The 27,313-nt window shown below is 49.2% G+C and overlaps 1 protein-coding gene across 10 annotated transcripts in view; it reads right to left on the bottom strand.

Moving 5' to 3' along the window:
* Positions 1–27,313, bottom strand: part of BBS4 (Bardet-Biedl syndrome 4) — a 100,928-nt gene that overhangs the window by 66,048 nt on the left and 7,567 nt on the right. For 6 of the 10 annotated variants that reach the window (XM_007056462.4, XM_027818867.3, XM_037910413.2 and 3 more), the window contains one exon: positions 24,931–24,982. The exons of 2 other annotated variants lie outside the window; for them this stretch is intronic. In XM_007056462.4, the coding sequence (XP_007056524.1) occupies positions 24,931–24,982 (52 nt within the window). Of the gene's footprint in view, positions 1–24,930; positions 24,983–27,313 lie in introns of those variants that run through there. 2 more of the 10 variants (XM_043523424.1, XM_037910418.2) reach the window with 2 other exon arrangements.

The raw sequence follows: 27,313 nt of genomic DNA on the forward strand, positions 1-27,313 counted from the left end.
TGCCCCCCTCACCCCCCCCCACCATTACTACAACTGCCACGGCCCCCGCCGCTTTGTCCCTGCTGGCTATCTGCCATCTGCCTTCAGATCCAGCTGTTTGCTTTGAACTTTGCCTTTCGGACCGGACATAACAGCCGACCAAACGAGACTCTTTGGACAAACGTGCGTGGGTTTACACCCCCCCCCCCCCCGGACTGCTTATTTTACAGCCTGCCCCTATTACTAGATTTCCCCCCCCCGTCCACCCCATTTGGTTTTTCCCCCCCTTCCCCCCGCCTGCAGTTTAGCAGGGGGGAGTGGTTAATTCCTTTTCCCCTCCCCCTTCCTCCTTCCGGTGTCTCCCCGTCTCTCCCTGCTCACAATGGCGGGGAATGAGAGGGGCGAGGCCCCTTTAGCAAATTTAGTTGTTTCTCCCCCACTCCCCCCGCCCAACCCCCAACCTCCCCCCCCCCCCCACCACGATTGTTAAAATACTTGCCACCGCCCCCGCTGGGGCACCGGCAGCAGGAAGTACCGGAGTGATTACTGCTGCTGCTACGCCCCCTGCCTCCTCAGGTTGTAGGAACCCCCTGCCAGCTGGCCGCAAAAGCCAGGGTGGGCCGAAAGGAAAGCGCCCCGCCAAAACATCTGGGCCCTCCATGGCAGGGGCGGCCCCCACAGCCGTGGCCTCGTCATCGACCGCGGCGCCCCTCCCCGCAATTCCCTCCACCAGCTCTGTATATGTTCCCCCCCCCCCGCCCCCAGGACGTATGCCCGGGCGGTGGCAGGCTCCCCCCTGCCTGCCGCCTCGTCATCTCGCCCACCCACTGCCTCCGCTACCATCACCAGCAGCCGGGGCCCTTTTTCCGCCTTGACCAGGAAGCACGGTGTCCGTTGCCTCCTGGTGCCCACCTTGCCCCATGTGGAGGCATACGTGCAGGCGTTGGCGAAGGTGGTAGGACCCACGGCTATTGTGGCGGCCTCCAAGATGTATGGGAAGGTCGTTTTTTTCTTAGCTACGGAGACTGCCGCCCAAGAGGCGTTGGAGAGGGGCCTGGCGGTGGGAGGGGTTTTTGTCCCCCTGGAGCCGCTAGAAGACCTGGGCGTTCGCCTCGTCCTCACCTCCGTTCCCCCCTTTTTACCCAATGCTGCCCTATTACCCGCTCTCTCCGCCCTGGGGAAACTTACCTCTGTCATCAGCCCTCTCCCGTTGGGCTGCAAGGACCGCACCCTCCGTCACGTCCTTTCTTTCCGCCGGCAAGTACAGCTTCTACCGCCGGCGGGGGTGCGTGACGGGGAGGCGCTCGAGGGGTCCTTCCTAGTCCCCTACCAGGGAGCCCGCTATCGGGTCTTTTACTCCACCGGAGAGGCCCGGTGCTACCTCTGCCGCTCGGCCGGGCATGTCCGCAGAGACTGCCCTTTGGCCCGGAAGGGAGGGGCACCTGAGACCCCCGAGACCCGGCAGGATATCGGCCCCGTTGTTGCCGACGCCCCTGGCTGCCCAGCACCTGAAACCAACCCTCCTCCTACTCAATCCATAGCTGCTCCCGCCCAGGCCCAGGAGACTTCTTCCCTACTACGCCCGGGCGAGCAAGAGAGTCCCACCCTTGCCATTTCCACTTCAGCAGAACCTATGGAGGAGGATGCGACAAAGATATTATCAGGCATAGGAGAGGGCCCACCCCAAGGAGAACCCCCTCCCCCTCCTCATGCTGCCTCACCGCTGCCCCCCCGAACCCCTGAACCATCGCCTCCGCCCCCCGACACGACCCCTGCTAACCAGCCCCCAGACGACGCTATGGAGGGCTGGAACCTAGTCCAGGGGAAACGGAGCAAGCGGAAGGCTCGGGCTCCGCTGCATCCATCCGACGCGAAAGCCCCCCGGAAGACCAGGAAGGGAGGCACTGACATCGAGCCCTCCGCTGCGACCACGAGTGAGATCCATCCGCTGGTGTCGGGAGGGGAAGACAGACTGGCTTTGGAGGGCAGAACCCCCCCTCCACGGGAGACCCTCCCCTCCGAGGCCCCTGAGGATGCCCCTTCTGCCCGGATGCCATCCGAACCCCCCGCGAACCCCGAGGCAACCGCTGAGGCGGGCCCTAGAGGAGAGGCCCCCGGGGTGGCAGATGTTGGCCTCTCCTCCGTGTACGCGGAGATTGAGGCCCTAGATTTGACCCCGGTCACCCAGGGAGAGGATGACCTACTCCCGGCTGGCCTCGAGCTGGGCAACCTCACCCCAGCCCCCTTTTCCCCATGCTCCCTCCCCCTGATTGCCTTCCCGGGCGAGCACCCTGCAGAAGGTGGTCCACCGCCTGATGCCATGGCCGCCAAGACCACCGCGGAGCCAGCGCCTAGCACTACTGGGAGCCCCCCCCCTTACCCCTTAACCCTCGACTCTGCTCAGGAGGCACCTTCCTTTAGCTGCTTGCCTCCTGAATTTCAGAGCCTTACCTCTGCCCCTGCCCCCTCCCCTGCCCCCACCCAGTTTACCCCCTCCTGCAATGCTCCTGCCGCCCCTGGGGTCGCAGATTCCCCCCAGGGAGCAGTCTCTGCACTTTTTAGTCGCGACCCATTAGGAGTTGCAATTTTTCCCCCGCCATCCCCTTCCACCCCAAGGCATGAAATGGATTTAATAACCCTAGCCTGTCAGACGCCCCGTCGGTGGTCCGCACCCTGCCTACCCGCCTTAGCGGACCTCGAGGCTGTATTAAGAATCCCACCGGGGAATACCCCGGGAACCGTAACCCCATCCCCCCATGAGCTGCGGCATGCACTACGGAAGTTCTTAGAACACACCCGTGGTGCCCGCAATAAGGTACAGCTAGCTCTTCAGCTCTGGGGGGACTTTGAGCAACTTTTTCAGACCACAAGGGCCCTTATAAAGGAGGGCAGAGGGCAAGGCAGGCGCGGTGCTGCGGCCTACGAGCGGGCCCGCAACTTCCAAAGCGATTTACTCATCTACGAGATGGGTCACGGGTTGCTGCGCAACCCGCCGGGGGCCACGAACACGCCCGCCAGTGAGAAACCCCCACCCCACCAGCCCTCCGCATGATGCCTCTTCTTATTGCAACCTTGAATACTAGAGGCTGTAGGATGGCTCTCCGCAGGTCCCAGGTGCTCTCTTACCTTCGGGAAGGGGGGTACTCTGTAGTTTTCCTGCAGGAGACCCATACGGACCCGACCGTCGAGGACAGGTGGCGGCTGGAGTGGGGGGACGGGGTCTACTTTAGCCACTTCACGACTTGGCAAGCTGGAGTGGCGACCCTGTTCTCCCCCACCCTACGGCCCGAGGTGCTAGGGGTCACTGAGGTCGTGCCGGGCCACCTGTTGCACCTTCGAGTCCGTATGGAGGGACTCGTGGTCAACCTTGTTAATATTTATGCCCCGCAAATGAGCCCAAAGCGGCCACAATTTTACCAGCGGGTGTCCGACTTTCTCGGCACCCTAGATTCGCACGAGTGCCTGGTCCTGGGAGGGGACTTTAACACCACCCTCGAGGAACAGGACCGCTCAGGGGCCGAGCCGAGCCCAACTGCCGCGAACATCCTCCGGGAAATAGTTGAATATCACTCACTAGTGGACGTCTGGCGTGACCATCACCCAGATGACACATCCACGTTCACTTTTGTCCGGGTGGAGGCCCATCGGTCACACCACTCTCGGTTGGACCGTATTTATTTATCCCGTTTCCATCTTTCACAGGCTCACTCCTCCACCATTCGGCCGGCCCCTTTTTCCGACCATCATTTAGTTACTATAACGGTCTCCCTCCGTGCAGAGAGACCGGGGCCGGCCTATTGGCACTTTAATAATAGCCTGTTGGAGGACGAGAGCTTTCTGACGTCCTTCCGGGAGTTTTGGCTGGCCTGGCGAGAGCAGTGGCGTGCCTTTCCCTCGATGCGGCGATGGTGGGATCTGGGGAAGGTACGCGCCAGGCTCTTCTGCCGCGACTACACTCGGGGCACCAGCCGGCGGAGAAATGCGGCGATGGAGCAGTTGGAACGGGAGGTCTTGGAGCTGGAGAGGCGCCTGGCCGCCGACCCCAAGGATCCGTCCCTCTGCGGAGCGTGCCGGGAGAAGCGGGAGGAGCTTCGGGCCCTCGAGGACCACCGGGCCCGAGGTGCCTTCGTCCGGTCCCGCATCCGCCTCCTTCGGGAGATGGACCGCGGCTCCCGCTTCTTCTATGCCCTGGAGAAAACGAGGGAGGCCAAGAAACACGTCACCTGCCTTCTAGCGGAAGACGGCACCCCCCTCACGGATCCGGAGGAGATGTGTGGGAGGGCCCGCGACTTCTACACAAGCCTTTTCTCCCCGGATCCGACCGATCCTGACGCTTGCGGGGTGCTCTGGGAGGAACTCCCCACGGTCAGCGTAGGCGACCGAGACCGGCTGGAGCTGCCTCTCACCCTGGCCGAGTTCTCGGAAGCCCTCCGCCGCATGCCCACCAATAAATCTCCAGGCATGGACGGGCTGACCGTGGAGTTTTACCGCGCGTTCTGGGACATCCTTGGCCCAGACCTAGTCACTGTCTGGGCTGAGTCTTTGCAGGGCGGGGTCCTCCCTCTGTCGTGCAGGCGAGCGGTGCTCGCCTTGCTGCCGAAGAAGGGGGACCTCCGCAATTTACGAAACTGGCGTCCCGTCTCACTCCTTAGCACGGATTACAAAATCGTAGCGAAAGCAATTTCGCTGCGGCTAGGGTCCGTGATGGCGGACGTGATCCACCCAGACCAGACCTATACTGTCCCAGGTCGCTGCATTTTTGACAACCTATTTCTAGTCCGAGACCTTTTGGAACTCGGGCGGAGAGACGCCCTCCTGTCTCTTGATCAGGAGAAGGCATTTGATAGAGTAGACCACGGGTACCTCCTGAGCACTCTGCAGGCGTTTGGATTCGGACCTCGGTTTGTGAGTTTTCTCCGGGTGCTGTATGCCTCCGCGGAGTGTTTGGTTAGGCTCAACTGGACCCTGACCAAACCGGTCAGCTTCGGGCGAGGAGTGCGACAGGGGTGCCCCCTCTCAGGCCAGCTGTACGCTCTTGCGATCGAACCTTTCCTCTGTCTCCTCCGCAGGAGGTTGACGGGGTTGGTGCTGCGGGAGCCGGAGCTGCGGCTGGTCCTGTCGGCGTACGCCGATGACGTGCTTCTCGTGGTCCAGGACCCGGGCGACCTGGCGCGAGTGGAGGCATGCCAGGCCATCTATTCGGCAGCCTCCTCCGCCCGAGTCAACTGGGTCAAGAGCTCTGGCTTGGCGGTAGGGGACTGGCGGCAGGCAAGCTCCCTCCCACCCGTGCTTCAGACCATCCGGTGGAGCGAGGGTCCTTTGCTCTATCTCGGCGTTTACCTTTCCGCCACGCACCCTTCCCCGCCGGAGAACTGGCAAAATTTAGAGGGCGGGGTGATAGAGCGGATCCGGAAATGGACGAGGCTACTCCGATGTCTCTCCCTCCGAGGGAGAGCACTGGTGCTTAACCAACTAGTCCTGTCCACACTCTGGTACCGGCTCAACACCCTGGCTCCGGCCCCGGGTTTCCTGTCCCACCTCCGGAGATTGATTCTAGAGTTCTTTTGGTCATGAATGCACTGGGCCCCTCTCGGAGTTCTTCATTTACCCCTGAAGGAAGGAGGGCAGGGCCTGAAATGTCTGTACACTCAGGTCCGCGTTTTCCGCCTCCAGGCCCTGCAGAGGCTCCTTTACAGTGCAGGTAGTTCGACGTGGAGCATATTGGCGCACGCCTTCCTGCGCCGCTTCCACGGGCTCCGATACGACCGGCAGCTCTTTTATCTTTGTCCGAGAGGTTTTCCGCGAGACCTCTCCGAGCTGCCAGTCTTCTACCAGGACCTCCTCCGGACCTGGAAACTGTTTCTCACGACCAGGTCCGTGGCGGCCACCGTGGGAGCAGATCTCCTCACGGAGCCCCTGCTACACAACCCCCAACTCTGAGTGCAGGTGGCGGAGTCCCGCTCGGTGCGCCAGAGGCTGGTCCTGGCGGAAGTCACGAGGGTCGGAGACCTCCTGGACTACGACCGGAGAGACTGGCTGGATCCCCTGACGCTCGCTCGGCGCATGGGGCTCTCCAGCCCCCGTACTCCCCGGTGCGTACTTCAGGAGGTGAGGGCTGCCTTGACCCCCGCTGCTCGGGCTTATGTTAACCGCGCCTTGTGCGAGGGCGCACCCCACCCATCCTCTACCCCAGGCCCACCGGACCTTTCCATTGGGCCCCTACCCTGCCGATCCCGACAAACCCCTCACCCTTTCACAGCGAGCCGGCTGCATGAACTGCAGCCGGTCAGTTTTCAACTTGCATCACGGAAATATTTGTATACACTCACGCTTCACACCCTTCACGCCCACACCCTGGTGTCCCGTCCCGACACAAAGTGGCGAGACCTCCTGCTACCTTTGGAGGGTGAGCAACCTCGGTGGGCCAGCCTGTACTCCACCTTGGTCCCGAGGCCCGTCGGGGACATCAGTTGGCGGCTCCTTCATGGAGCTGTGAGCACAGGTGTGTTTTTGACACGGTTTACTTCCAGCCCGGATACTTGCCCTTTTTGTAATGTGAGGGAAACCCTGGCACATGTCTATTTAGAGTGTGCCAGATTGCAGCCCCTTTTTCGGCTCCTCACAAATCTTCTCTTGCGCTTCTGGCTTCATTTTTCTCCCCACCTCTTTATCTATATACTCCCCATCCGTGGCCCCACAAAATCGCGGGATCTCCTGGTTAACCTCCTCCTAGCCTTGGCTAAAACAGCCATTTACAAAACCAGAGAGAAGAGGTTGGCCCATGAAACGTCCTGCGATTGTAGGGCCTTTTTCCGATCCTCAGTACATTCACGTATCCGAGCGGAGTTTCTCTGGGCGGCGTCCACTGACTCCCTTGACACCTTCGAAGAGCGGTGGGCGCTGTCCGGGGCTCTCTGCTCGGTGACCCCGTCCGGTTCCCTTCGTCTGACCCTTTGATTGAGGGGAAGAGCGAGAGACACCAGCCCCAGCCATTGCCGCTGTGGACACCATCGTCACTGTCATCTAGGAGGGGTCCTATAATACGTGGGTGTCCCGTCCCCCCCCCCAAACCACCCACCCCGCAGCCGTGCCCATCTTGCCGGGCACTCTCAGGGGGGGGATAATCGGTGATACCGGGCGTGGCACTAGGTAACTCGAGGGGGTGGAAGACCACAAGTGTCGAGGAAGCCCCCCCGCTCTGGGCCCAGGCTAGCCTGAACACTTCTCCCTCCTGAAAGCTGCTGTGTTATACCTTCTGTTTGCGTTGTTTTGTTGCATACTTTGATTTGGTTCTTTGGTAATTCTTGTAATTGTCACAATAAAAATTTTTTTCTGTTTCAAAAAAAAAAAAAAAACAAAAAAACCCTTCCCAGTTACCTTATTCAGGGAAAAGGGACCTACTTAACCTGGGGCTAATATATCTGCCTTCTATCACTCTCCTGTAGCCATCTGGCCCGACCCTGTCACATATCCCCCGCCCTCTGCTCAACACGATGGGGTTGGGCAACTTGGGACTGTCATAAATATAAAGGGAAGGGTAAACCCCTTTAAAATCCCTCCTGGCCAGAGGAAAAATCCTCTCACCTGTAAAGGGTTAAGAAGCTAAAGGTAACCTCACTGGCACCTGACCAAAATGAACAATGAGGAGACAAGATACTTTCAAAAGCTGGGAGGAGGGAGAGAAACAAAGGGTCTGTCTCTGTCTGTATGCTGCTTTTGCTGGGGATAGACCAGGAATGGAGTCTTAGAACTTTAGTAAGTAATCTAGCTAGGTATGTGTTAGATTATGATTTCTTTAAATGACTGAGAAAAGAACTGTGCTGAATAGAATGACTATTCCTGTCTGTGTGTCCTTTTTGTAACTTAAGGTTTTGCCTAGAGGGATTCTCTATGTTTTGAATCTAATTACCCTGTAAGGTATCTACCATCCTGATTTTACAGAGCTGATTTCTTTACTTCTATTAAAAGTCTTCTTGTAAGAAAACTGAATGCCTTTTCATTGTTCTCAGATCCAAGGGTTTGGGTCTGTGGTCACCTATGCAAATTGGTGAGGATTTTTACCAAACCTTCCCCAGGAAGTGGGGTGCAAGGGTTGGGAGGATTTTGGGGGGAAAGACGTCTCCAAACTACGTTTCCCAGTAAACCCAGTTAGAGTTTGGTGGTGGCAGTGGAGATCCAGGGACAAAGGATAAAATTAATTTGTACCTTGGGGAAGTTTTAACCTAAGCTGGTGAAAGTAAGCTTAGGAGGTTTTCATGCAGGTCCCCACATCTGTACCCTAGAGTTCAGAGTGGGGGAGGAACCTTGACAGGGACGTTAGCCAGTGTACTCGTGACAAGCCATCTGCATTGCTATGGTGGCTTCCAGCCCGGTGTTGTATGGTGAATTGGAAAGATTGTAGGGACAGGAACCATCTAGTTACCCTTGCATTCTTCTCTTTATTTCGCTGCATCCACTGGAGGGGTGCATGGTCAGTCACAAGGGTAAACCGTCATCCCAGAAGGTAATAACATAGTGTTTCCATGGCTCATTTCATAGCTAGGCACTCTCTTTCAACCACGGCATACTTCTGCTCTCTCGGGAGGAGTTTCCTGCTGAGGTAGAGGATTGGGTGTTCTTCAGCTCTGACCATCTGCGACAGGACAGCTCCCAATCCTACTTCAGATGCATCTGTTTGTAAAATGAATTCTTTGTTGAAGTCTGGGGCTATAAGCAAGGGGTTACTGCAGAGGGCTGTCCGTAGATCCATGAATGCTTTCTCTACAGCATCTGTCCACTTCACCATGTCTGGACCCCAGGCTTTTCTCAGGTCTGTCAGGTGACTCGCGCTGGTAGCAAAATGGGGAATAAATCTTCAATAGTACCCCACCACACCCAGGAATGCCCGGACTTGCTTTTTCTGATTTGGCCGGGGGCAATTTTGGATAGCCTCTGGTTTGTCTAGTTGGGGCTTGACCATGCCCCTTCCTACAATGTAGCCAAGGTATTTAGCCTCGGCTAGCCCTATAGCACCCTTGGCTGGGTTGGCTGTGAGGCCAGCCCGTCGTAGTGTGTCCAGAATCGCTTCCACCTTTCCTAAGTGGGTTTCCCAGTAGGGGCTGTGAATAATCACATCATCCAGGTATGCCGCAGCATAACTGGTATGGGGCCATAGGAGCTTGTCCATAAGATGCTGGAAGGTGGCAGGTGCCCCATGCAGTCCAAAAGGAAAACCAGAATATTGAAACAGACCCTCTAGTGTAGAGAATGCCATCTTTTCTTTCACATCTTTGGCAAGGCGAATCTGCCAGTATCCCTTTGTTAAATCAAGGGTGGTCAAAAATTGGGCATTGCCCAGGCGGTCAACTAACTCATCGATACGGGGTATGGGGTATGCATCGAATTTGGATATCTCATTCAGCCGGCGAAAGTCATTACAAAACCTAGTGGTGCCATCGGGTTTGGGCACCAACACAATCGGGCTTGATCCCTGACTGTGGGACTCTTCGATGACTCCCAGCTCCAACATCCTTTTTACCTCTGCCTTGATCTCCTCCCTTTTTGCCTTAAAGTTACCTTTGCCCCAGGGTCTGTGATAATGTGGTGATATGCTTTGGTGGTCCGACCTGGTGGTTGAAAACACATCCTGGTATCGGTTGATCATCTCAGTTACCTCCTTCTTCTGGTTTGGTGTCAGATCAGTGGATATCCTGATCTGCTCCTGCATGTTATTTCCCTGGATCGGGGTCTCTTGGGCCACTACACACACCTCTCGTTGGTGCCAAGGCTTTAAGAGGTTAATGTGATAAATTTGTTCTTGTTTCCGGCATCCGGCTGCCGCACCTTGTAGGTTACTTCCCCCACGGGTTCAACCACCTCATAGGGCCCCTGTCATTGGGCCAAAAGCTTGCTTTCTGCCGTGGGTACCAACACCATCACCCGATCCCTGGTTGGAACTGTCAGACTTTTGCCTGGCGATTATAGTGGGTTTGCTGGGCCTCCTGTGCCTTTTCCAAATGTTCCCATACAATAGGGGTGACCCGGGCTATCCATTGTCGCATCTGCAACACATTGTCAATTATATTTCTCCCCTCATTGGTTCCTCTTCCCAGATTTCTTTTGCGATATCTAGTATGCCACAGGGGTGACGTCCATATAATAATTCAAAGGGGGAAAACCCACTTGAGGCCTGAGGATTGCAATGTTCCCAGATTGCAAACATAAGTTAGGGTAGTAGGGTGTCCCAATCCTTCCCGTCCCGACTTACCACTTTCCTTATCATTGCCTTGAGGGTTCGGTTAAACCTTTCTACCAGCCCATCGGTCTGCGGATGATAGACTGAAGTTCTTAAGGGTACGTATATGGAGCAGCGTATACAGGTCCTTCATTAGCTTCGACATAAGTGGGGTACGTTGGTCTGTTAATATCCCTTTTGGTAGCCCCACTCGGGCAAAGATCCCCAACAACTCTTTAGCTTTCGTTTTAGAGGCCGTGTTCCGGAGGGGGATGGCTTCTGGGTAGTGAGTAGCATAATCCAGAACGATAAGTATATATTGGTGGCCCCGGGTTGTCTTCTCCAGGGGTCCCACTAGGTCCATGACTATTCGCTCAAAGGGGACCTCTATGATGGGAAGGGGTACTAAAGGTGCCCTCAAATGGGGACTGGGAATGTGTGGCTGACACTCCGGGCAGGACGCACAGTACCTCCGTACTTCTTCATGTACTCCGAGCCAGAAGAATCGTCGCAGGACCAGTGCCAGGGTCTTCTCTACCCCCAAATGCCCCCCAAAAAGATAACTATGGGCCAGACTTAATACAGCATTCTGGTGTTTTTGAGGTACTAGGATCTGTTGTACCTTCTGTACCTTCTGCCCCTGTATTGGTGCAACCCGGTATAAGAGATTCTTCTTCATAATGAAGTAGGGTCCTGGTCCCTGGGTTTTCCCTTCCATGGGGACCCCATCTATTTCGGTCACCTCTTTCCTAATGTTGTCGTACCTTGGGTCTTCAGCCTGGTCCCATCCAAAATTTCCTCTCCCGGGGCTAATCTGCCCGAGATCTGGGGGCCAGTCTCTGTTGCCTCTACTGGTTCAGAAGCGTTAGGGTGTGGGTCAGACTCGGGTGCTTCTCCTTCCTGGGTGCCCTCCTTTTCAGCTGCTCCGGTCCGCCTAACTACGAGAGCGACCCTCTGGCTTTGGGCCAGTGTTCAGGTTCCCAAGGCCTTAACTGCCCTTCTTTCCCTTTTCGTCTTTCTACCCTGTCTGGCAGTGGAGAACAAATCTGGGGATATTTCAGAGAAGATCGGGGGTTGACAGTCTACTGTGGATGCCTCACTAACTTCAGGGCTTCCCCCTTTCTCCAATTCCCCTACCGGGAGTTAGTCTCTAAACCCTGGGAAGTCCCTCCCTATGAGCACCGGGTATGGGAGTTTAGGGACTACCCCTGCTGCTACCTCAGTAGCGTTCCCCTGAATCTCGATTTTTACTGGGATGGTGGGGTAATAACCAACTGTCCCATGGACGCATGTTATCCCCGTACGCTTAGCCCACAGCAGCTGACTATGCTTCACAAGCTTCCCCGAGACAAGTGTGATAGCACTCCCCGAATCAACCAATGCCATGGTCTCTATCCCATTTAGCTTCACTGGTCTGGTGTATATATGTGGGGTTAGTGAGACCCCCACAAGGTGGATTAGGGAGCATGGGTCTGCCCAGTTCCCCAGGTTACACTGCATAGGCTCCTCGGCATTGGGACAGTGTGCAGCTATGTGTCCCCACTCCCTGCAGGCATAACATCTGTATGGAGCCCTAGGCATTCCCCGGTCTCTTGGTCTGGGCAGTCTAACATCACGATCCTCTTCCCCCTCAACCCCTCTCTTTTTCCACCTGGGCTCTCCTGGTGGCCCAGTCACCCGAGCTCTAGGGCTTGGTGCTGCTAGTTTAACCCGGGGTGCTTCTTCCTTAACTGGTTGGGTCAGCTCCCTCGCCGTCTTTCGCCTTTCTACCAGCGCGACAACCTCATCGTAGGTGGAGGGTTCGTTCTGGCTTATCCTGGTGCGAAGATCTGGCGGTAGTCCTCTCACGTACCGGTCGATTACAAGAATCTCTAGTATCTCCTCTGGATTCCGGGACTCAGTTCGTAACCACTTTCGTGCTAGATGGATGAGATCATACAATTGGGACCGCGGGGTTTTTTTTTCCTGGTACCTCCACTCATGACATCGCTGGGCCCGCACTGCAGTCGTTACCCCAGATCTGGCCAGGATCTCTGCTTTCAGCTGGGGGTAGTCTGCCGCAGCCTCTTCAGGCAAATCATAGTAGGGTTCTGGGCCTCCCCACACAGGAATGGAGCGAGGATGCCAGACCACTGTTCTCGGGGCCAAGCCTCCTGCAGGGCTGTCCTCTCAAAGACCAGGAGGTATGCCTCATCATCATCCTCCCACGTCATTTTCTGAAGCCAATTGCTGGCCCACATGAGCTGCGTCCCATCATGGCTGCGGTTCAGCTCTGTAAGGGCCTTTACCTGGTTTACCAGTTCCCGCAACATAGCCCGGTCTTGAGCAGCCTGGTCCATCAGCAGGCGATTAGTCTCTTGCTGCAGCCGCCCTGCCTCCTGTTGGGCGGCTGCCTGGACATGGGTAGCCTCCTGCTGGGCAGCTGTGGCTTGTATCAGTGCCCGCACTACGTCCTCCATTGTGGTGAAAAAAAAAAAAAAAAAACCCTCTCCCTTTCCCCCCACCCAACACCCTCCTTCTTCCGCTGTGCTGTACACACCAGATCCCATTGCTAACACCAGTTGTGACAAAGTTCCTTCTCTACCTTGGTGGGTCTTGCGCTTATTGGCGGATTTGCTCGCCTTGGAGATTCACGGCAGCCCTCAGTTTGGCCGTTTTCGTGAACCCACGGTCCATATCAACTCCTCCTGTGTCTGATCAGGAGTTGGGAGGTTTGGGGGGAACCCAGGCCCGCCCTCTACTCTGGGTTCCAGCCCAGGGCCCTGTGGAATGCAGCTGTCTAGAGTGCCTCCTGGAACAGCTGTGCGACAACTACAACTCCCTGGGCTACTTCCCCATGGCCTCCTCCCAACACCTTCTTTATCCTCACCATAGGACCTTCCTCCTGGTGTCTAATAATGCTTGTACTCCTCAGTCCTCCAACAGTCTGCGTTCTCACTCTCAGCTCCTAGCGCCTCTTGCTCCCGGCTCCTTATACGCGCACTACAAACTGAAGTGAGCTCCTTTTTTAAACTCAGGTGCCCTGATTAGCCTGCCTTAATTGATTCTAGCAGTTTCTTGATTGGCTGCAGGTGTTCTAATCAGCCTGTCTGTCTTAATTGTCTCCAGAAGGTTCCTGACTGTTCTGGAACCTTCCCTGTTACCTTATTCAGGGAAAAGGGACCTACTTAACCTGGGGCTAATATATCTGCCTTCTATCACTCTCCTGTAGCCATCTGGCCCGACCCTGTCACACTCCCCTTCAAAGACCAGCTCTATGCCTGTCCAAAAAATAATAGACTATTAATACTGCTGTGTGTTAAACGCTGACACAGACAATTTAGCTGGACAAAAAACAACAAATTGCTTGAGAAGATTTCAACACCAGAGTCTAAAAAGCAAACTATATTCTGGCATGTTAGCATTAGCTATGAAAACTTTATAGAGGTCATCCACGTGTGAATCATATCTCTACATGCTGAACAAGTAACAGTTTTAAGCTATACATAAGGACAGTTAAAGTACCAGTTAGTGTACAAGTAGATTAAAACTACAGTTTTAAGACATTTTTACATTACATGCTTCCTATATTCCCATTAAATTTATCCGCAACCGCTAGTTCCTACTATACAGTGTTATTACTTACACATAGGACACTGATAAACCTGTTTCATCGATTGTTTTAAACATAGTGCAATAACTTGCTTTGTCTCAGCGATGGAGAATACATTAAGGCAGAACGAAATTCAGTTCAAGCACTAGTGGCTCAATGAGGTGTTTTGACTAGCTGCCATGTAAGCCATATAGAACAGAAGCAAAATTTATCTAATGATAACGATTTACAGGACCTGAAATATCTAGACACACCCTTTATTCTAAAGAAACAAACCAATATCCAAGGCCTATAAATAAAATTAGGCCCCAATTCACAGCAAAGCCATTCAGCAAAGTTTAGCCTATGCTTAGTGTTTTGCTGAATTGGGGACTTAGTGAATGTCCAGGTCCCTACATGTGATGTTTGGAAAAATCTTAATGTTAGTTAAGGACGCTAAGTAACAATCCAGGAGTTACCAATTTCCCTGAATCGAAAGGGTTAATACAGTTATTTCTCTCTGTATATTTTTGGGTGCTGGATTTTTTTTTATTGGGTTGGAGTCCTTGTGAAAAAAGGATGTTGAGAGAGCTCTAAATTGTGATTCCCTGCTGTGATGAGCATGGTATAAATGCCTAGCTAGCTAGATTTTATTGCATCGTATCAGATTGAAACTCCCCTACATTGCTATGCCCATTAAACTTGCCTCCACCCTGCAATACCATATGCTACTCCGTTAGCAGCAACTGTATAGGACTTAGTTCTAGATTATAATACTTACATTATATAGCATCCTTAATCTACAGTATCAAAGTGCTTCGCTAGCATTAGTGAAACCCTACCTCATTTTTGTGTGGTAACTAAATATTATACCTATTCTGTAGATGGGGAAAATAAGAGGTGAAGTGATTTGCCCAAGGTCACAGGAAATCAGAAGCAGAATTAGGAACAGAACCAAATCCCTTGCTCTAACCACTAGAAAACACTTCCATAAAATATCGGAAAGGCTAGAAATTGGGGGAACACTTCAGCTTTTATATCCACTGCTTCCATGAAATTCATAATAGAAGATGGTCACTTAGAAAATGATCTACAGGAATCCATTTTGAGTAAGCACAGCTCAAGGAGGGTATCTATGCAAGAAATGTATGCTCAATATTCACTGTAACGTTACTGGACGTATACTGTATCTACTGCATTCAGAAACACATTCATTCAGGTTCCCGTTTAAAGCTTTTCTATCCTGCTGTAAAATGCCATTGATATATATGAGCCAAAGCCTGGATCAAACATTGTTGTATGACTCAAAATGTATTTAAAGTTAGTCCACAAACCTATCAGCCGTGACTAGACTAACAGGAGAGGCCAAACTTCATTTTCTAAATAACCTTTTCCATGACAAAAGGAAATAAATTGGAGTTATGTTCCGTAAGATCAACAATACACACTTGGAAAAGTGCCTTCTCCCATATAGTATTATCAGTTACTGTAAAATGATTTGATTGGACTGCTTGAGGAAAGGAAATTGGAAAGATGGGAGCCAGTCAATTTCAATTCAAAACCAGTAAAGCATTTCAGAAAATATCTGATTAACTTAAAATGCAGCAGGGAGATTAAAATCCTGTCTCAGCAGGCTGATATTAACTCCATCCTGATTTGAGGAGCAGAGCTCCCTTTATTCTACCACCATTTGCTTGGGAAAAATAAACAACACAGAGAGTTATAGATCTTGATGTGGCAACAAAGGGAATTGATTTTCAGAGCAACTCTCCCCATGGGGGATAAAGGACAAAATAATGAATGGTTTTAACTACTAACACGTCAGTTCCTGAATAATGGTTGCCACAGAACACTGCTCTGAGTTGTTCACTTCCCACCAGTCTCTTTAGGGTTAGATTTAGAGATTTCTAACCTGATTCCAGCAACAGCTCCCAACCCCAAAACCTGCCCCACACCATTTATTTATACACTCACAGAATGATCTCATCATTTCCTTTTTAGATTGAACTGTCTGTAAAAGAGAGACCCTTTAATCTCAACCTTCAAGTCTTCAGCTGTCGAAGAGCCATGTGACAGGTTAGCCCTGACAGGCAGATAATTCAAACCACAATTCTTTCAGCCCAGGGTAAATCTTTTGTAAAAGGAACCTAAAAGCAGGTTGGAAGATGTTGGTTCCAAGTTTCTTACTGCTACTGTCTTGTAGCACAAGTTTGCAAAGACAGGAGCAAACTTTAAACTTTGCATCAAAATGAGGAAGCCATCGCAAAAACACCAGGGGGAAGTCTCTGGATTCTAAAGATCTGTAGTAACAGTATTCAATGGAGCTTTATCTAGGATAGTAGTTTTCAAACTGCGGGTCGCCATCCAGTACTGGGTCATGGAACATAAGGTACTGGGTCACCACAGCTCTGGCCAGCACCGCCGACTGGGCTGTGTGACAGGTTCGGGCCAGATGGCTACAGGAGAGTGATAGAAGGCAGATATATTAGCCCCAGGTTAAATAGGTCCCTTTTCCCTGGATAAGGTAACAGGGAAGGTTCCAGAACAATCAGGAATTTTCTGGAAACAATTAAGGCTAGAATCAATTAAGGTAGGCTAATCAGGGCACCTGGGTTTAAAAAGGAGTGAGAAGGCATACTGCTGGAGAACTGAGGAGTACAAGCATTATCAGACATCAGGAGGAAGGTCCTACGGTGAGGATAAAGAAGGTGTTGGGAGGAGGCCATGGGGAAGTAGCCCAGGGAGTTGCAGCTGTCGCACAGCCGTTCCAGGAGGCACTCTAGACAGCTGCATTCCACAGGGCCCTGGGCTGGAACCCGAAGTAGAGGGCGGGCCTGGGTTCCCCCCAAACCTCCCAACTCCTGATCAGACACAGGAGGAGTTGAGCTGGACCATGGGTTCAAGAAATCAGCCAAACTGAGGGCTGCCGTTAATCTCCGAGGCGAGCAAATCCGCCAGTAAGCGCAAAACCCACCAAGGTAGAGGAGGAACTTTGTCATGGTTGTTAGAAGTCCCATTGGCGGTGCTGCCTGGCTATGGCAGGCTAGTCCCTGCCTGTTCCGACACTGCGCTGAGCCCCGGAAGCAGCCAGCAACAGGTCCGGCTACTGGGGGGAGGGGGGCCTGCGGGGCTCCATGCAATGCCCACGCCCAGAACACTGGCTCCACACTCCCATTGGCCGGTTCCCAGGGGGCGGTGCCTGCAGGAGCCAGAAGTGCTGTTGGCCGCTTCCAGGGCGCAGCATGGCCCGCAGTGGCAGGACAGGCAGGAAGCCTACCTTAGCACCGCTGCTGAGCGGGAGCTGCCCAAGGTAAGCCAATCCCCTGCCCCAGCCCTGAGCCCCGCCCCAAACCCGGAGTCCCTTCCTGAACCCCAAAACCCTCATACCCAGCCCCACTCCAGAGCCTGCACCCCCATCCCAGAGCCCTGACCCCCTCCTGAACCCCAAACCTCTGCCCCAGCCCTAAGCCCTCCCCAAACCTAGATCCCCGTCCTACACGCCAAACCCCTCATCCCTGGCCCAGCCCACCTCAGAGCCTGCACCCCCACCCCAGAACCCTGACCCCCTCCGACACACCAACACTCTGCCCCACCCTGAGCCCTTCCCACACCCCAAACCCCTCATCCCCAGCTCCGTTGCGTCACGGGCATCAACAATTTTCTTCAACTGGGTCGCCAGAAAAAAAGTTTGAAAACCACTGATTTAGCACCAGGTCACTTGCACACTGTATGTAGAAATAGCTAATTTATAACCAGCTTTTAAATTGTTTCACAAATATGATCCACAGTCTGGAAAAGAAGTTTAATAGCAGTCTTCTACCCAGCACAAACAAAAGCAATCTTATGATGTCAATTCAGCATAATAAATAATAATAATACTAAGCTCTTATGTTGAACTTTTCATAAGTAGATCTCAAAGGGGAGATCCCCATTTTACAGATGGGGAAACTGAGACACAGAAGGGAAAGGACTCACCAAAGGTGCCATAGCAGGACAGTGGCAGAAATAGGAATAGAACCCAGGTTTCCTGAGTCAAAGTCCAGTGCTCTGCCCATCAAGCAACACTGCTTTTATTAGGCATTGATAGTCAGACTGCATATATTGGTATGTAAAAGTCTGCTCAGAGAACACATTATTTCAGTTCTTCCTTTGTGTATCTTTAGTCCCAAATGGATGCAGCCAGCAACCATTATTGTGCAGGCAGAGGAGAGGGGACTGTGCTCTGAAACCCATTCCCTGCCTCTGCTCTTCTGGAGAAGTGGATTTGCTCAGCCAAGTTCCGCTCAGATACTAGGAGTGCCTCATTAAAAAAAGTGCAATGTTTTTGATAGTGCCGTTCCCTGAAACTTTCCAAGAACTGCACCATACCTGAGGAGCAGCAGCCTTAAGAGGAAGAAAAGAAAAAAAAAGACTGGGAGGGACAGATGTCTACAAATTGGAGAAAGTTCAGAGGAGAGCAATGAAAATTATTAAAAGTCTAGCAAACATGACAAAAAAGGAAAGATTGAAAAAATCGGGTGTGTTTAGTCTGGAGAAGAGAAGAGCAAGTATGTAAAAGGTTATTATAAAGAGGAGGGCGATAAATTGTTCTCCTTACCACTGAGGACAGGACAAGAAGCAATGGGCTTAAATTTCAGCAAGGGAGATTTAGGCTAGACATTAAGAAAAGCTTCCTGATTATAAGTGTAGTTAAGCACTAGAACATATTACCTAAGGAGGTTGTGGAATCTCTGTCACTTAAGGTTTTTAAGAACAGATTATACAGACACTAATACTTAGGGCTGGTCTACACTAAAGATGTAAGGCAACGTAACTTAGGTCGACTTACAGTTGTGTCTACACTGCAATATGTCGACGGGAGATGCTCTCCCAACTACTTATCTTCCGCCTCCAGGGGAGGTGGAGTACAGATGTTGACGGGAGAGTGCTCTTCCATCAACTTAGGGTATCTTCACCAGACCCGCTAAATCGACACCACTGCATCAATCACAGCAGCGCAGATTTAGCCATAAGTATAGACAAGCCCTCAGTCCTGCCTCAATGCAGGACTAGATGACTTGAATGAGAATACCTACTACAGTAGGGTTATCTTAGGGCAACAGAGTAGAAAGTAAGGTCACTCCTCATCCTTGCAAAATACTTTCCCCATAATACAAAATAATTCACATTCACTGAGGTGACATAGCCAGGCTCAGCTACAACCACGTGATAAATCCAGTTACGTGATTACCATATCTGGCCAACCCAGAGAAAACTTCCTGATGGGCACTGTACAACTGTTAACGCCCTGAGGCCCTAAACCAAAATCAGGGCCCCAGTGTACCAAGTGCTGAACAAACAGCTGACATTCCAAGGCCCTGATCCCGCAAGCTGCTGTGTGCAGGTGGATATCAGAGCCCTACTGAAGTCAGTGAGGCTCCATGTGCGTACAGAAGTTCACTCAGTCAGCAGCTTGCGGGGCTGGGTCTGTGATTAACAAATTAACTGGTCTCCATCAATTTGTAACTCTGCTTGTACTGATGTTGATTTGATTGGGAAACTGCCACAAGGTAATGCCACCTTTTCAGGCTTGTGTATCTTGACAGCAGTGCTCCTTTAAAACAAGTGCAAACACACCTCTTTATAGAGCAAAGCTTATGCAGATTTCTCTAGCCCCTGAATTTAAATCATCATCTCTTCAGCTGAATTAGAATAGGTTTCTTGGTTAATGCAGGAGCCTCATCAAGAGACTAATAAAGTACTAGAATGAATCACTGAAAAGTAATATTGCTGTGCTTCCCCTCCCATAACTCCTCTCCATAAAAGTACACACCATATACCACTCTCCCTTCCCATCCTTACCCGCCGCCACAATCACTCTCTCTCTCTCTCTCTCACACACACACGCAGAGTACACACTGTTACGTTAATTCTCATTACAAATCTTGCTCTTGCCCTCATTTTCCAGAGATTAACAAACAGGCTGATCAAATAGGCTTTTGCTCACCGCACTAAAAGCAATGCAGGCAAACAGTATCTGGCAAACATGGAGCCTTCCAAAGCTTTCCCCTCAAACGCTACCTGAGCCACACCCGGTATTGCAGAGAGGATGCCCACCTTCAGTGCAAGGGACACTGCCATGATGAAAAAAAGAGGCACAGGCCTGATTCTCCTCTCCCAGCAGCATACATTCTGCATAACTGCTGAAGTCAGAGTTACCCTGGTGTGGAAAGGAGAATCAGGCCTATAAACGAGAGGAGAATGTTCCTGTTTTTCTTTAGTTGTCACTTAGCCAAGCTACATGTATGTTGATATCGAATCTTTCCTCCCAATTCCATTGATCCAGCCCTCTAATCAGAGATAAGCAACAAAAGTAAATTCCCCCTCATTTCTCAAGATCTTCCTGACAATGAGGTGCCCAGAACTGAACACAATGTTTCAGGCAGGGTGGATAAAAATCAATGATTTAAAAAAAAAAAATTGGTTTTTTTAATTTAAATCAGATTTTTCTGATAAAATGTTTTTTGAGGGAAAAACCTATCTAAAGATAGTTTTAATTAAGATACATTATAGCTCAAAGATATCTCATCCTGGAATAGGGATTATAAATTCTAATTCTATAGTATGAGGCAATATATTCTTGTAATGTCTAAGAAAAGTTTTGTAAATGAGTTCCAATAGTTCATGGATTAGGGACCCAATCTTATGGGGTTCCAGCCACTTCTGTATAGATTATTTAGGTTAATCTTTCTATCTATCCAATGGGACTCAATGATCAGTCTAGAAGATACCATCAGAGATATTTAGTTTTGCAGTTCTCAAACTGTGGATTTATGTCTCCAGAGGTAACATGCTTGTTAACAGCAAAAATGTTTTAAATAAATAAATATATAGAGGTGAGAAATAACAGACCTCAACCCTATTGTCCCTCTGCAAATTTGTGTACACAGAGCCAATCCCTTACCTCTCTCTAAAAGTGCAAAGTTTCAAAAAGTTCAATGAACAGAAGATTGTTGGGGGCGGAATAGAGCTGGACAAGGAGAAGTAGTCTGGAGATAAATGTGAGAAGGAGGGACAGACAGTAGAAACAAAAGTGAAACTGTTTGAGCAGCATATTCCAGAAATCTTGAGGTCTTTCTGCGTGTAACCTTCATTGATTTGAGATCTACCATACCATTCTCTCACTAGAAGGGAAAACCTATAATGGCAGCAGGCCGTAAAAGAGACCCAGTTTGGGAATATTTTTAATGAAGTTCCTCTACCTGTGGGTAAGACAGGCATGCATGCAAAATGCAAACAGTGCAAAAAAGAAATGCAAGGCCTGGTTGACTGAATGAAACAACATCATGGGAAGTGTTCCTTCTCAGGAGGAAGCTGCATTGAAGATGATGAAAGGAATATGTCTGAACACGCAAGATCTTCAGGTTGGTAAATTTTTTATTTCATACTTCTTTCTCAAGGACTGCCTGTCTTTCTTCTGGACTATTCTTGAATTCTCACGTTTGAGCAAAAAATATAGTTGTTACTCTATGGTACTGTCATTTTAGATGTAGTTGTGGTAAAAAATAAATAGCTGAAACAGGCAGATCTTCCTTTTACAATTTCACCTTTAAAGTAGTACTGAGTGTTAGTGAGTGCAATGAGTAATACTACATGAGCAGTATGGTAATAATAATTAAATAATTAAATAACTGCATTGACTTATTTTGTTTAGGAGAATCCATCCTCAACATACAGGATTCTGAAGACTATCTACCTTCAAGATCACCATCATTTTCTATAGTTTCAGAGTTATCTGCCAATGATAGTGTTTCAGTCACATCATGTATGTCACATAGCCACAGTATATCATCACCTGTAGCAAAAAGAAGAAAAATTTCCATCATCCAGAAACAACCATAAATACATTTGTGATAAGAACCAGCAGATTACAAAAAGAGGTAATTGATGAAAAAATTGCCCAGCTTGTTTATGCAACAAACTCTCCTTTCCATATGATTGAGAACCCACACTTCATTAGCATGGTTCAGTCATTAAGACCAGGATAGAGTCCACCCAACAGAGCAGATGTCGCAGGCAAATTGCTGGATAAAGTGTCTGAAAGAGAAATTGAGCAGTGTGCAAAAGGTCTAGAGCAGTGGTTCCCAAACTAGGGGCGCTGCTTGTTCAAGGAAAGTCCCGGTGGGCTGGGCTGGTTTGTTTACCTGCCGCGTCCACAGGTTTGACTGATCGCGGCTCCCACTGGCCAATGGGGGCTGCGGGAAGGGCGGCCAGCACGTCCCTCGGCCTGCACCGCTTTCCACAGCCCCAATTGGCCAAGAACGGCTAACTGCGGCCAGTGGGAGCTGCGATCGGCCGAACCTGCGGATGCAGCAGGTAAACAAACCGGCCCAGCCCGCCAGGGGCTTTCCATGAACAAGCAGCGCCCCTAGTTTGGGAACCACTGGTCTAGAGGGTGAAATTATTAACCTGAGTCTTGATTGGGTGGAGCAATGTCCACAATGATCCTGTTGTATGTGCCTGTGTGACAACAGAAGGAGGGAATGTCTTCCTTACAGAAACAATTGATACATCAGGAAATGCACACACAGCAGAATACTTACAAGAAGTAACAGAAAAGCTATAACTAACTGTGGAAAAAAAAATCAAATGTCTAGTATGCAGGTTGGTCACAGAATGCTGCAAATGTATCCAAGATGAGAAGAAATTATTTAGAAGGCAGCGAAGAGAGTCCCAAGCTAACAATATACGGCTGCAGTGCTCATTTGATGCACCTCCTAGCCAAAGACTTCAGTGTTCCAGAAATAAAGGCTAATGTTGTTGAAATTGCAAAATACTTCCGTAACAACCACTTTGCAGTAGCTGCTCTGAAAAAAGTGGGAGGAACCAAGCTAACTCCCCCACAAGACGTGCGACGGAACTCAGTAATGGAGTGTTTTGAGCACTATATCGAGAACTGGTCTAAGCTGATGACAGTTTGCGAACAAAATTGTGAAAAAATTGATGGCACAGTCACAGCCAAAGTTCTCAACATTGGGCTTAAGAGAAATGTTGAACACATGCTGAGCACCCTGAAGCCTATTTCTGTAGCCATGAACAAAATGCAGGGAAACAGCTGTTTTATTGCTGATGCTGTTGAAATTTGGAAGGAACTGGGTGAGATCTTAAAAAGAGAAATATGCGATGATAGAGTTAAATTACAAGCATTAAAAAAATGAATGGGACAAGCACTATCTCTAGCTCATTTTCTTGCAAATATTCTCAATACTCGGTACCGGGGTCAAACTTTAACTGCTGAAGAAGAGGAGTTAGCTATGACATGGACATCCAGCAATCATCCCTCCATAATGCCAACTATAATAAACTTCAGCGCTAAGAATAAACCATTCAAGAAATATATGTCTGCTGCTGATGTTTTAAAGAAAGTCACACCAGTCAACTGGAGGAAGTCACTTAAGCACTTGGATTCAGAGACTGTTGAAGTGATAATCTCACTTTTAACAGCAGTAGCTGCTTCTTCCGCTGTAGAAAGAATATTTTCTTCCTTTGGACTAATTCATTCCAAATTGAGAAATCTTTTAGGACCTGAAAAAGCAGGAAAGCTTGTTCTTCTTTTCCAGATTATGAACAAACAGGAAAATGAAGGTGAAGACGACTGAGTTAGCTGCAGAAGCCAATATTTTAAGTTTCTCACGTTGACCTGACTGACAGAGTCAATTTAATTTTTTTTTTTAATATTTCATTTAACTATTTTAGTTTAAAACAAGTTTAACAAAAACAAACCTGATTTTAAAAAACTTGAATGTTTAACTAAATTCAAAAATTCATATGCTTGTTTTGTTAAATTATTATATGTTTGCTGTTGAAGAAAAAATCCAGAATACATAACGTTGTTTTAGTTAAATAAAACAATTTAAATGTCTGTCTGGTGATGTTTTCCTCCTAAAACAGCATGGCAAGAAAATCCTCTAAATATAATGATTAACCTGTTGAATTGGAGATAGTTCATCTCTCAATAACTTCATAAATATCTGCTTCAATTACCTCTGGTAAATGAAATAACCAAACAATCATTCATTTTCTGATATAGCTGTAATACTAATCTGAAAAGTTTTCAAAATAAATCACTTTAAAAATGTATAGTGTGTATCTTCTAAAAATGAAACGTACATCTATCTCTGAGTTGTGAATAATATGTATTAAGGTTATAACAACCAACAAGAATGCACTTTCATGTAGAAATCCATGATTAAATCAAGTCTTCCTGACTAGTGATTTAAATCAAATCCACCCCGGTTTCAGGTGTGTTCTGACCAGAACCACATCGACTATCCACCTACCTGCTGCCCAAACAATTTATTGTAAAGTCCTATCTGAGTATTTGGCTACTGTCACCCCTACATTTCTTTCACTATCACTGCTCCAAGTGCTTCCCTCATTTGAATTTTCACTAAGTTTTCAGAAAATCCCTTAATTATTAAAAAGCTCATTTCCAATTCCACTTTAAGTTCATATAGCAGACTGAATGATGTTGGGTCTTCTGGGACTGAGAGGTAGGCTCTCAGTTTGACACAGAGTAGTCTCTTACCCTCAGCAGTTCTCCCTGCAACTCCCAGGTGTTTGCCGCTGCCTCTCCCCATGACCGCAGCTTCCAGCTTGCCAGCTCCAGCAGCCACTGTGCAGGAAGGGGGCCCAGTGGCACCATGTGACCAAGTGTGGCCAGCAAATCCTGGCAAAAATCTGGGGGGCAATGTGACCCCTCATGTCGCCTCTGGCTTCTGCCCAGCAGGGATGTGGGGGTCTCAGGGCTTCAACCACATGGGACATGCCTGCCAGGGCTCAGGGATTCAGCAGAAGCAGGGCTGAAGTCCTGAGATCCCCCTCCCTGCAGGGCAGAAACCCCTAGCCCCACCACCCTGCCACAAGGCTGAAGACCCAAGCAACTGGCAGGCGAACCCCAGCTCTTGAACTACAGAGGGTCAGTAAGTTTGGCCACCACTGCCATACACACAAGTGATTAAAGACCAGATGGTGCAGTAAATGAGTATACTTGCTTTTCACCTCTGGAAACAAATGATTCATATACAGATTGGTTGTGTGCTTCTCAGACAGGTTCACACATTATGGAGCAATCTTTTTATGTTGTCCTACCTAAGTAATACTATTGTAAGCACATCCTTAAACAAACCTTTTCTTGGGCGGGGTTTCTGAGGTTCTGTAGCTATTGGGAATGGTGAAGCCTGAAATGATAGAAAAGGACAGTGTTAAAATGGCAAGGCTTCTTCAAGGAATTCCCCCACAAAACCCCCCAAAAGGACATTTGGCAAATGTCAAAGCAAAAATAGCAGCATCTCTGCTAAACAGAATCTACTGTACCAGCCAGATGCTAGTCATTTCTGTTGGAAGCTCAATCGGATTTTTGCTATTTGTGTAGATTGAGAAAAATCTCTGATTTTAATAAGTACAAGTGTGTTTACTGCTGGCTAACATTAATATAGTTAGTGGACCTACATTTATTAGGGTTTGGGAAGTGAGAATTATAAGGGCATATTTTGCTTATTGAAAATACAACCATATAAAAAGCTCCTTAAAATCAAAGAGGGAATGGCAGAAACCCACTACACAAGAACAACAGCTGCTTACACAGCTAATTACAGCACTGTGGATATGAAGTGATTTGGGGAAGGAGAATAGAAGGTTCTCTGTAGTAATGAGTAGTTCCATGAGACTCACTGGAACTACTCACATGTGCAAGGGTTTGCAGGATTGGGCCCTAAGGAAAGCAGTCCTAACATCAACTGTGAGAGGCATTTGATTAACAGGGTATTTCAAAAGGCTCTCTGTGCTGTTTTGAAGACATCATTAGTAGGGTCTGGTGCTGGAATAGGGTGGTCTCATTCTTGTACCCTAGCATACCTAGCATTTTCTGGATCAGGAAAGGTAAGCTGTGGGAACTACTCTGCTGTGATCTGGTGGGGAGATCTAGTAACCCCCTTTCTATTCTTGGCATTGGCAGATGGAGGATACATTCTTAGCATCCCTAGCCATTTAGAGACATCCACTCCCACTGCTTTTGATGCAAAGCTAATTGTGAAATTATTGAGCCTTAGTGAAGATGAGATCTTTTCTACATTGAGAGAATATACACTAGGATCATAGCAATGCACTGGAGCAGATTAAAGGCACACCGAGCCCAGACTTCTGCCTCTGACTGTGCCAAACGGTAAATGCTTCAGAGAAATGCCAAAGCCCTGCACAAAAGAGAGTACACCAATGTTTGATTCTAAACACGTCAAAATCTCAAGCAGAAGAGTGCTGTTTGTAGCAGACCTCACAGATAATGTAGGTATCCTGTGGACAGCAAAGAGGAGATAATTATTCATATAAAGATCACAAAAATCCTTTTGCTGTTCTTACATTTGACTCTCACCATGGAGTTAAGGCAGACACTTAGGAAGTTAAGGCAGCCATTGACAAAAGGGAAACATCCTTTAGACAACAAAAAGCATAACTGACTCAAAGTAGGTTTCTACACTCAAAACATTGAACAGATCTACTTACTGTTTGCATCTAGGATCAGATCTGCTATTTTTAGTAATCAAAGTTAGGAGTAAAAAAGCAATCAAACCTACAAGCCAATAAAACTGAGCTAGACGGGGAGGAGGCATAGCTCAGTGGTTTGAGCATTGGCCTGCTAAACCCAGGGTTGTGAGCTCAATCCTTGAGGGAGTCATTTAGGGATCTGGGGCAAAAATTGGGGATTGGTCCTGCTTTGAGCAGGGGGTTGGACTAGATGACCTCCTGAGGTCCCTTCCAACCCTGATATTCTATGATTCTATTCCATCTCATACATCACCAACAGTTAAGGTTAAGACCAGCTTTCTCTTTAAAGCTTGACTCTAAGTGCTCTAAAATCTGCCTGTTTACTTTGATTGCTGTGAAATTAGATGTCTCAGGGTTCTGTTAGTGATCAAATTTTGGAATCATTTGATCAAGAGGTTCTCAAAATATAGCCCCTGGAAAAAACCTGCTTTTCTTAAAGTTGACACATTCTGACAATTTGAAGTGTTGTTGTAGCCATTTGAAGTGTTGGTTCCAGGATATTAAAGCAACAAGGTGGGTGAGGTCATTTTTATTGGACTAATATCTGTTGGTGAGAGACAAGTTTTCCGGCTACACTGACCTCTTCTTCATTCTGGCAATGTTTTTTGAACAGCCTCAGAAGAACAGCTGCCATAGGGATTAAACCAGGGCTGAGATCACGCACCCTTCCTCTAATACAGTGCCTGGCACCCACCAGCCTTTTGGGAGAAATCAAATTCAAACATTATTCGAAGAATTTGCTTCTCCAGTTAGGTGCATAACACGCAGTTCTAAGGCTCATGTGCGTAATAGATCAGTGGTTTTCAAACTGCGGGTTGTGATCCAGTACTGGGTCGCTGAATGTAAGGCACTGGGTCACGGCAGCTCTGGTCAGCACCGCCGACTAGGCCATTAAAAGTTCTGGTGGCGGTGCTGCCCAGCTAAGGCAGGCTAGTTCTTACCTGTTACACCTCACTGCACCCCGGAAG

This window comes from Chelonia mydas, chromosome 10 (genome assembly GCF_015237465.2).
Source record: "Chelonia mydas isolate rCheMyd1 chromosome 10, rCheMyd1.pri.v2, whole genome shotgun sequence".
Lineage (NCBI taxonomy): Eukaryota > Metazoa > Chordata > Testudines > Cheloniidae > Chelonia > Chelonia mydas.